Genomic DNA, 11967 nt, shown 5'->3' with positions numbered 1-11967 from the left:
CATGCTGTAGCATTAAGATTTCCCTTCACTGGAACTACGAGGCGAAGCCCAAACCATGAAAAACAGCCCCAGACCATTATTCCTCGTCCACCAAACTTCACAGTTGGCACGATGCATTCCGGCAGGTAGCGTTCTCCTGGCATCCGCCAAACCCAGATTTGTCCGTCAGACTGCCAGATGGTGAAGCGTGATCAATCACTCCAGAGAACACATTTCCACTGCTCCAGAGTCCAATGGCGGCGAGTTTTACACCACTCCTGCTGATGCTTGGCATTGCGCATGGTGATCTTAGGCTTTTGTGTGGCTGCTCGGCCATGGAAACCCATTTCATGAAGCTCCCGACGAACAGTTGTTGTGCTGACGTTGCTTCCAGAGGCAGATTGGAACTCGGTAGTGAGTGTTGCAACTGAGGACAGACGATTTTTATGTGCTACGTGCTCAGCGGTCCCGTTCTGTGAGCTTGTGTGGCCCACCATTTTGCGGCTGAACTGTTGTTGCTCCTAGACGTTTCCACTTCACAATAACAGCACTTACAGTTGACCGGGTTGTGGGTTGTGGGTTGTGGGTTGTGGGTTCAAATCCCATCTGGGTAAATATTTTTTTCCCCTTACTTTCTTTGATATCGTCTTGAATAAAGTCTTGTACGATGAACAAATGCATTTTGTTCATATTTAAAATGTATCTTGTGAAAAATGCCAGGGGCATAGAAAAGGCCCCTTTATGTAAGGGTATGTGCCATGTGGCAAACTATAGAAAAGAAGGGACATTCCATAGCTTGTAGAAAATGCCAAACAATACAAAATAAGGGCCATTCAAAAAATCTCTTGTGCATGCTGGACTACCCTTTTTTTCTGAGGAGGAACCAAGTAATGCTCTAGAAAAGTTCATATAAAGGGGCACCCTGTATCTGCCAAATAATTACATTTACTTCTTCATGCAGCTGTATGAGTCAAATTGGTGCTGTGAAGAGGAACAGGTTGAGATGGTTTGGTCATGTGTTGAGGAAGGATGAAAGTGACTGGTTGAGAAGAATGATGGAAATGAATGTAGAAGGAAGTAGAGGACAGGGAAGACCGAGAAAGACTTGGCTAAAGGTGGTGGAAGAAGAAATGTGGGCAAGGGGGTTAATAAGGGGAGATGCAGAAAATAGGGAAAAATGGAGAAGATTGTCATGGGGACCGCAAGGCTAACCCCTGCTCTAGCAGGGAAAATGGCCTTAAAATGCATGTTGTTGTTTTGTTGTATTCGATTCACTAGTTTCTCTTCTTTTCTTTGTTGATTATTCCAAGACGACGTCTTTCCAAGGCTCTAATTTTGCAATGATCAATTTGAATCTCTTCCTTTTTTTGCAGAGCACAATGTGATGCTTCCAAAGTTAACTATTGGAAAACTTGTTGAAGACGTGTAAGGAACAATCTTGATGACGTGTCTCTCTGTCTGTCACCTCTTTCGATCTGGATCTTACACTATTTTGATGCAGTTTAAAGGTCACTGTTCCACCACTGTATATTCATTCAGGTGATGGTGATGTTTACATTCAGGTGATGTAGAGCTTGTGTGACAATTTGTTTCCACACTGTTACAGGCATTGCAGGTAAAATTCACAGTTTTTAAGTGAAATTGAATTCAAAGTAAAAACAAAAACAAATCCGAAGTAAAATAATTGAATTCGAAGATAAAACTTTGAAGAAGTTAAAATTTGAAGTATAATTACAGTATAAATAATTTCGATCAGACTTAAAAGATTGTCATATGGGTTTATTGCAAAAAGAGCAATGCATATAATTTATATGAAGGACAGCTGCTGAATATGTTAATGAGACAACAATAATAAGGTTAATGATACAACTGTCAAAGACAACAATAATGTTACGAATGAGAAAATTAATTGTTTACAAAGTTCTACTGTGCCCTTAACAACATATTTTGATACAAAAACACGACACATAGAAATCTTTATTACAGGGTCAATAAAACCTAGGAAGGTCAGATAAATAATATTTTTAGCTTCATATATTCCATTTTCTGAAAGTACTACAAAAAAAAATTCAGTTGTGGTAAACATGTTGAATAATTAATCATTTTGCACCAAAATATATCATATCAAACATATTCATAGATGATGCTTTGGAAGCAAGGTCAAGAAGATTATCAAATGATGTCCTTTGTCAGAGTAGTCATCTTGTGGAGTTAAAGTGAAATCTTGTGCAAAAACTTCACAAGATAAAGAGAGTGGTTTTTTTAAAACTTGCTCACTGGTGGGAGGTTTGGAGTGGGGGAAGAGGCAAAGGGGAGTGGTGAAGTTAAAGATATGATTTGGTTTGTTCATTGACATTGTTGCTTCATTTTGGTTAATGCTTCAGAATTTTAAAATTCAATAAAAGCATCTCATGTGTAAAATTGTTGACTTTGGTCCATGTGCTCATTTAGCTTGTTGTTCAATTCAGCAGCATCCAATTGACCATCCAGGCCAAAATGGCCACTTCATCATGGGCCGTAACTATTGCTGTGCCATGGACTGTCTCAATCCCTGATCACGTGACAATATTTTCATGCAATATTTATTGTTGAATGGTGAAACTAATTATGACCTGATTATGTCATTCGCTCCTGAGTTTAAAAACATTTATTTATTCCTGTTCCCATCATTACATTATTATTCACAGGATTTATTAAGTGTTCTAATTAACGTGGTATATCTGATAGGGTGGTGTAGAGATAGCGCACATTGCCTTTGAGCTTCTTTATCTAGGTTTGATTCTTGGTCTAACAATTATCTGATTGGTACTTCACAGGCAGTGCACTGCATCACAAAGCGTGCCATCCTTAGATATATATTAACATGGGGTTTAGGTTTGTGAGCATTAGCTGGTGCATTGTAGAAGTCCCACAATGTCTTTCACAGAGTAGGTGAGTTATCGCTGAAACTCTGATCAAATTCCAAATTTCTGACCTTCATTTGAATCTCAGACCTGGACAGCTAATTCGTGAAAGAAATGGGCCAAAAACTTTCCTTGGCGGACCCACAAAGGTGGGAATGATTGGGATCGTTAAAAAGGGAAGTCTTATTAACATGGTAAAATTATTGTACTGTATTTTAAAAGTTATTTGTTACTTATTAATTATTTTTTATGAATAGCAACAAAACGGAACGTTGGTGCAGGATGAGGCCATTCGGCCCACCATGCCTGCATGACACCAACACCAGTATCCATCACCCATCTACATGCAAACTACCTGCACATTCTGCCAATATCCCTGTACCCCTCTGCCTCCAATGCTTCTAGAGAAGTACCTGTCTAATTCCAATTTAAACCTCTCTACTCTTTCTGCTACTATTACCTGTCTCGGGAGACCATTCCATGCAGTAACTACTCTCTGACTGAAAGACACTTGCCTTTTTACACTCCTAATTCTCCTCTTCTTTACTTTCAGGCTATGGCTCCTGGTCCTATTACTGTCTAAACTGCTGAAAAATTACTCTGCACTTGGTTTTGTCCATACACCTCATTACCTCAAACATCTCAATCAAATGCCCTAATAATTCCCTCCTTTCTAATATATAAAAGTCCTGACTCCTTCAGCCGCTCCATATAGCTTCGTCCAGCTCGTCCAGGAATCAATCTAGTAACCCTATGCCGAATCACCTCTATGGCAGCTATGTTCTTCCTCAGATGTGGTGACAAGATATTCAGATGAGGCCTCACTAACTTATGATACAGTATTAACACTACTGCTTTTGATTTATAATTTATCCCCCAATGAATACAACCTAAAATCCTATTCGCTGTATTTATAGCTGACTGGCACTGTGCTGTCTATGCCCCTCGTATTATGTAATCACTATTTTTATTCTTACCTATCCCCAGCACCTTACATTTCTTTAGGTTAAACTGCATCTGTCAATTTTTTGTCCAATATATTGTTACGTTTGTGGGGGTAGGCAAAACCTTAGTCCAGGTAGAATTACATAGGTAGTGTGCTCCGACTGTCATGAAGAAGAAGAAACCCCATGTACATAAGTAGGGATCCGGTAGACCGTATATCGTGTAAGCGCATATCTTCGTTCCCATCACGAGGGGTGGGGTTATGTTAATTAGTTAGGGATTATGGGTAATTAATCCCCTGTATGTAATGGCCTCTGTTATTTTTCCTCTTCCTTATGACACCAGCAGCACACACACCTAGCCAGAAATCACGCATTTATAGCACAAAATAAAAGCAACCGGAACAAGCTATTCAACTACCACTGGCACTGCCAGTCATCACATCGCAACACAAGCAGGCAGGGCCGTAAGGCCACGACCCGAAGAAGAGCGATTGGTCCGGGATTGATTGGCGCAAGGAGTGCTAAGATGGGACTATGGGATTGGTGGAGGAGGCACGGATGACGTCAGAGCCTCGAGTATAAAAGAATGCTCACCCTGACATTTCCCCCCTCTTGACTTGCTCTGATTTTCGGGATTCGAGAACGAACGGTCGAAGTTCACGAGTTTTCTTGCCTCTTGACTTCCTCGCATCTTCTGGCCTTGGTGGTGAACAGTCACGATTTCATATCTTGCTCTGCTTCAGGATTTCATGGCGAGCGGTTGGAGTTCATAGCGCTCCTGCGCGAGGGGAATTAATTGACGAGCGGGGGCAAGTGGAACAGGCGCGGCCTGCTGACTTGGCGTTCAGCGGCGAGAGATGCGGACTGCACAGGAGGCCTAATTCCTGATCGCAGCAGTGCAGCCTGTGGTTCCCACGCAAGGACGTGAGAGGCCTGTGATGAACTGGGACGATTCCTGACGAGGTTCAAGAGCCGCTCAGAGCTAAGTGCCCACAAACTAACGCATTTATTTTCACAGTTTTTTTTCCCTTTGTCTGTATTCGAGTCTGTGTGGGGGCATCCCTTTTAGGATCTTATTTTGCCGTGTTTTATTCTGTTATTTATTTATATCATATTTCATTCTTTTATAAAGCCGGTATTTTTGTACAGTTAAATCCTGTGTCGGTTTGAGTTAATTGTTGCAGGTTCGAAGATTGCCGGTGGACTCATGAAGGTAAGCGCTCACGGTATCTTCCCCCCATTCTTCCCCCCGCGTGTATAACGAAGTTCCGCCATTTGATTGAACGTCTTGGAGTTAAAGCTCGTTTGGTCATCCGTGTCGCCCTGCGGTGTTCACTGCAGGATAGACACACTACAATATTAAACATTAAAGCATCTAGACTTTCATAAATCTAACCACTCTCCTCTTTACTATCTACTTTACCTCCAAGCGTTATGTCATCTGCAAATTTGATTTTGCAAGTTTTCATTGATGTAGAAAATTCGAAATATTGTCCATCATATCTTGGACAGACTTTAAAAAAAGATTTGTATTAAGTCTGTCAATGAATATGGATTCAACATATGGCATGTTTGAGAATCCCATATTTAATTGGTATGTTCATATCTACAAAAACAAAAGTCCAAGTTACAATCAGCCTTGAGAGGATGTTTACAAAGCAGATCAAAAAATTCTATAATTTTAAAATTTCCTGAATGTGAGGTCTACAGCTATGGATGACGAGGGGGCATCCACGAAGGCTGGTTGATCGAATTTCAGGCATAGCTTACAACACACTGAATATTTTAGATTAATGCCCAGAAAATATGGTTTCTAAAATGCAAATATTTGCAAGGTGTGGTGTCTGTGTATGATGTTCAACAAAGTATTAAAAATAGGTTTTGAATGACTTTTTGACATTACATACATATTTATAGAAACTGCCACTCCAGTCTCATGACTGCAAATAGATCATTAAACACACCTTTGATGATCCCAGTTCATGTTTTAATGCATGGAACAATCGGCAATTGCTCTTATGATATCTGCTGCATCTTCAACTGTTCCTGCAGTTAGAATCTGATAACACACACACACACACACACACACACACACACACACACACACACACACACACACACACACACACACACACACACACACACACACACACACACACACACACACACACACACACACACACACACACACACACACACACACACACACACACACACACACACACACACACACACACACACACACACACACGTCATGCGATTGTACTCAAAGCAGAAAGCAAAACATTTCGTCTTTATGTTTTATATTCACGAATACTAGCAAAGAAATTGTCCTTAACAGGTTAATTCCCACACTTTTATCATGTATATGAGGTATCTTATTACTCCCACCAGGGAGTAATGCATTCAATCATGTCCGTCCGTGTGTGTGTGTGTGTGTGTGTGTGTGTGTGTGCGTGCGTATGTGTGTTCGTGTGTTTGTGAACAACATATCTGGAAAAGTTCTGCACGGATTTGGATGTAAGTTGGTGGGATGATTGCCCTTGGGATAAGGAAGAATTGATTAGTTTTTGGTGAAGCTCAGGATATTATTCCGGATCCAGGAATTTTTTGAAGGATTTTTTACCATTGGAAGATAGAGCTCATTTTTAAAAAAACATTATCTTCTTCTATATATTCTTCTATATATTCTTCTATATCTATATATATATAAAAGAAAGTTTTTGTTTGTTTGTCTGCGCAAGCTAATCTCCTGAACGGTGAATAAACAAAACGTATTATTCCAACTTGACCCACGGCGGGAGTATGCGCTCTACTGAGTGGCGTTCTAGTTATGACTTGTAATATGGCTTCCACCAAGGGGTGCTGTCATACATTTACTTCGAGAAAATTAGGAACCCCAAGGAATATTAATTTTTATTCCCACTAAAACATTCCATTGCACATCTTGAGTACAACCACAAGTTTTCAAGTTATTCCAGCCTGTAGTTTAGTAATTAATGTCAAACAAACACCATTTATTTAATTTATATATATATATATTGTTGTGGATATGAGAATGTTTTTTTTTTTGTTGTTGTTGTAAAAGGTTGTTGAAAATATCGCCCCTCCTCCCTCCGTTTGTGGTTGTATAAAGGTCAAAAGGGCGTTCCCGTAGTTAGTTCCATAAAGCATACATGAAGGACACCATAATACCCCTGTTCAGTAGTTTATTTCCTTATTATGTGTATTAGGGTAAGGCCTTGTCTTCCATTAAGATGACACTCCATTGCACCAAGTGAAACAAGATAGATCCCCCTTCATTCCCATTCCCAAAACCTCCATTTCCAACTGCGTCATTGCCAAGCCTCAATTGCCAGCTACATCCCCTCCAAGCCTCCATTGCCAACTGCACTGGGCAGTTTGCCAGGTTTGCTACAGCTGTGGGTTGTTGATTTCGCCCCAAAACCACCATTTAACATGTGCTCGGGTCGGGGAAGAAGGGCGTGTCCCCACCTCGTCATAGAGGGGAGGAGTGAGTCAGCCCCACTCAACCAACCACGAACAAGGGGTTGGACTTGGAGAGGGTGTGGAGAGAAACATCAAGGAGGTTCGCGAAGGTTCAGGGGCGTGGCCTATATAACCCGCAGAAGGCGCCCCCACCTCAGATGAGTCCTGGAAAAAGCATGCGACGTCCACACAGCAGCAGCAGCAGCCACAGCAGCAACAACAGCAGCAGCCACAGCAGCAACAACAGCAGCTTCAGCCACAGCAGCTTGGGCCCTTGACGGCAGTTCTTGAGCAGGGCCGCAAAGGAACGGCGGCTGCTAAACGCGCCGATCGTGCTGCAGTACCCGTGGACCTTCCTCTCCCTCCAGCCATCCACCTCCTGCCAGTCCTATCATCATTCCCCGCGTGAGTCTGTCCTTGTTTGTTCTGTCCTGGGTTTAATTAAGACTGTAGGTAAGCTAGCGTTGCACTGTGTCTCTGAGTTCTTCTGTAAATTATTTTCTTATCTTTCCTTCTTCCTTGGTTTCTTTCAATCCTGTACATAGTAATAAATTATATTTGTATTCCTTACCCTTTGTCTTTCTTCTTCTTCACATCCTTCGCTTTAGTCTTTTCCCCATTGAGTATCTGTGGCGCGATTTTGGCCAACGTTCGGGAATCGGGTTAGTCGGGGTAACTGTTCGGCCGCGGTGCCATCCGCTCGGCAAACCAACATCCTTATCCGCGGTCCGTAACAATATATATAGTACTAGCATTAAACCTGTAGCTTTACTGATGGTCGTTGAACTGCATCTAATATATAAAGAAGAACGTTTGTTACCTTCACCACAGAAGGTGGATCCCTGCTAAAAATGTTATAAAGAATATCTAAAGAAACCAATAGACTTCTATAGACTTCTATATAAATCTCTGTGGAACAATTTATTTCTATAGAATAGCACCATAGTTCTACAGGACAAAAATGGCGTTCTATAGGACAGAAACGGTGTTCTATAGAAGAGGACTCTGTTCTATAGGACAGAAATGTTGTTCTATAGAAGAGCACCTCTGTTCTATAGGACAACACTCCTGTTCTATTGGACAGCAATGGTGGTCTATAGAAGAGGACTCTGTTCTATAGGACAGAAATGGTGTTCTATAGGACAACACTCCTGTTCTATAGGACAGCAATGGTGTTCTATAAAATGGTGTTCTATAGAAGAGGACTGCCATTTTGAATGTATCTTGTCTAACCTTGTTCCCTGAACCGCTTGGTCAGACAACAGATTTCGACAGTTCTCGTGGCAGCTAGCTATAGTGTTTGCAGTATATTATAAGCAGTTAGTTTATGAACAGTATGCCTTATCATTTCTCAGATGACGAATACAAAATCCTATAGAATTAATTACAGTCATAGAATCATAGAATTAATTAAGTCATATAATTAATTTCTATAGGATTTTGTGCCTTTCTATAGGAGCCATTCTATAGGGTTCTATTGAAACAGGTGTATAGGATTCTAAGGAACGATCCTATAGAAACCGCTCTATAAGATTGTATAGAAAGTGCTCTTCAGGATTCTATAGAAAACATGTTCTATAGGAAAGTTGTTCTATAGAAACGGTCCTAGAGTTCTATAGAAACTCTATTGGACTGTTCTATAGGATGTCTATAAGACTTCTATAGAAACATTTTTATGGAATCTCTATAGAACATTTTTTGCAGGGATGGAGGTTATGTTTTCACAACTGTCTGCTTGTCTGTTTGTGAACAGGATATCTCAAAAAGTTGTGGACAGATCGAATGAAACTTGGTGGAGAGGTTGAGTATGTGATACGGACGAAATGATTAGATTTTGGTGAAGGTCCAGATCCAGATCCGAATCTGATAATTTCTTAAGTGATTCTTCACCATTGAGTGATATGGAAGAAAATGATATATAGCACGATAAATCAAAACGTTGTGGACGAATTTGGAAGAAACTTGGTGGACAGGTCTGGTGTGTGACAAGGACGAATCAATTCGATTTTGGTGAAGATTCGGATCCGGATATGACCTATCAAGGGGGATACAAAATGTAAACTGTTCAGCCTGGCGGAGGTATGTGATCTCCACTGAGTGCCGTTCTAGTTTGTTACTTTTAAAATAGATGATTTTTCAAGTATATTGGTTCGGTTGCGTTTGTGGTTCTGTCTGTTTGCCTGTTTGTTTTTTTCTCACCGGCCTACAGGTCACAATTCTAAACCGATCGTCACGAAACTTCACCAAGTTGAATAGGTCGTCCTAATTGAGAAGCCTATTGATTTTGAGGTCAAAGGTCATCTGGAGGTCAAATTTCTAAAATCGCCATTTTAAATCCGATTGACTTGAAAATTGAATAGCATTTGTATATTGAGCCACTAAATTGGAAAATTAACTATTTTGAGGTCAAAAGGTCAAAGGTCAACTCAAGGTCACATTTTCATAATCATCAATTTTTCAATTGAAAACCGGTCAATTTTCAATCGATTGACTTGACAATTGAACAGCATTTGCATATCGAGTCACGAAATTGGGAAACATACTATTTTTGAGGTCAAAAGGTCAAAGGTCAACTCAAGGTCGAACTTCCAAAATCATCAATTTAAATCTGAAAACCCATCAATTTTCATCCAATTGACTTGAAAATTGAACAGCATTTGTACAGTGCCTCAATTAATTGGGAAACCAACTATTTCTGAGGTCAAAAAGTCAAAGGTCAACTCAAGGTCAAACTTCCAAAATCATAATTTTTCATCTGTAACACTTTTCATCTGATTGACTTGAAAAGAGAACAGCATTTGCATATTGAGTCACTGAATTGGGAAACATACTATTTTTGGGGTCAAAAGGTCAAGTCAAGGTCAAGCTTCCAAAATCATCAATTTTCATCTGAAAAACCCATCAATTTTCATCTGATTGAATTGAAAATTGAACAGCATTTGCATATTGAGTCACTAAATTGGGAAACTATCTATTTTTGATTTCAAAAGGTCAAAGGTCAACCAACTCAAGGTCAAATTTCCAAAATCCACTTTCATCTGAAAACCAGTCACTTTTCAACTGATTGACTTGAAAAGTGAAAAAGCATTTGCATATCGAGTCACTGAATTGGGAAATGCACTATTTTCGGGGTCAAAATGTCAAAGGTCAACTCAAGGTCAAACTTCCAAAATCATCAATTTTCATCTGAAAAACCATCCATTTTCATTTGATTGAATTGAAAGTTGAACAGCATTTGCACATTGTCACTAAATAGGGAAACCAACGATTTTTGAGGTCAAAAGGTCAAAGGCCAACTCTAGGTCAAACTTCTAAAATCATCAATTTGAATCTGAAAAACCATCAATTTTCATCCGATTGACTTTAAAACTGAACAGCATTTGTATAGTGCGTCAATGAATTGGGAAACCAACTATTTTTGAGGTCAAAAGGTCAAAGGTCAACTCAAGGTGAAACTTCTAAAATCATCACTTTTCATCCTGTTGACCCGAGCTTTGAACAAGATTGTCAATTTAAATCTTGATGAAATGGACAATTTGTTGTATCAATGGAAAACTTTTGGGGAGGGGGAGGGGTGTGGATTTTGCAAGTATCGTGCTCTGCATGACGTCTTCTTGTTTATGTGTTTGTGTGTGTGTGTCAGTTTATGCATTCGGACCCTGCAGGAACCAGTGCAACCAAACTTTGCATGGCCTCCACTTTCATCTAGACTCTCGAGGAGGTTGAGGGCAATGTTTGGATGAAAAAAAAGAATCAGATAATTGGCCTCCAGGCCTTGATCGGGATTTGTGCTAATACACTGCTTGTGTTTTTTCCTGGGAGGATCGAGCAATATGTTTTGTTTAGGTTGTACATCGTGACTTGTTCACAACGCAAATTTAGTAATTGTAGTTTACTGCACGTGCACCTGTTATTAAAAATATTGCCTTACACAGGTTTATTATTACACGTCCATGTTCAGATCTTGAGCGAGTGTGTTGCTTACGCACTGACGCGATTGAGTAATATGTATTGTGTCGATAATAAGTTGAGGTCATATGTATGTAAGTTAATAACGGAAACTATGTATTCCCTTGGTACGTTTCTCCCGTACCTCTAATCCTCCCCATCTCTGTACGATCTGTCTGTTTTTTGTTTTTTTTTACTTTTCTGTTGTTGTTTTTTAACTTTAATCTACTGCATCACGGAGATCGCCACGGTAAGATACCTGCAGGAGCACTTCTGGTGGCTTCACTCGTGCTAATAGAGATAGCTCTGCAAAGGACCATTTAGGGCGCATTGCATCTCAGGATTTATTACATCATGTTCATGCTGCCCCATCGGTAATCCTTTCCGTCTGTTGTGCGGAAATTAGACGGACTCAACTAACGATGTTAATTTCTCGGATTTAAGTTATTTTATTTTGCATTCCCACATCATGAAAGCGAACTTTGCTTGTAAGTGGTTTACCTCTGGACTACCAAGATATTTAGATTCTGACTTAATATTTCAATACATATTGCATTGAATTTCCCCAGGCAATGTCGGCTACTTCAGCTAGTAATTTATATAATTATGTTACGGTACAGTAATACAGTTTATTGACAGTCAGTATTTGCAAAAAAATTTTTATTGCAGAAACATTTTGTTTACTGCTAACAACCCAATGC

The 11967-nt window shown here is 40.0% G+C and overlaps 1 protein-coding gene across 4 annotated transcripts in view; it reads right to left on the bottom strand.

Moving 5' to 3' along the window:
• Nucleotides 1-1743: 1743 nt before the first annotated feature.
• SHOC1 (shortage in chiasmata 1) overlaps nt 1744-11967 on the bottom strand; it is an 86167-nt gene continuing 75943 nt past the window's right edge. For all 4 annotated transcript variants that reach the window (XM_078783534.1, XM_078783533.1, XM_078783537.1 and 1 more), the window contains exons 13-14: nt 5794-5888; nt 1744-2255 (exon numbers count right to left, since the gene is read on the bottom strand). In XM_078783534.1, coding sequence (XP_078639660.1) covers nt 5817-5888 — 72 coding nt within the window. In that variant the 3' untranslated portion in view covers nt 1744-2255; nt 5794-5816. The remainder of the gene's footprint in view (nt 2256-5793; nt 5889-11967) is intronic.

The sequence above is a fragment of the Myxine glutinosa genome, chromosome 8 (genome assembly GCF_964187855.1).
Source record: "Myxine glutinosa chromosome 8, kmMyxGlut1.1, whole genome shotgun sequence".
NCBI lineage: Eukaryota > Metazoa > Chordata > Myxini > Myxiniformes > Myxinidae > Myxine > Myxine glutinosa.
The sequence above is the reverse complement of the archived record's forward strand: the minus strand, read 5'-3'. Positions and strand labels throughout refer to the sequence as shown.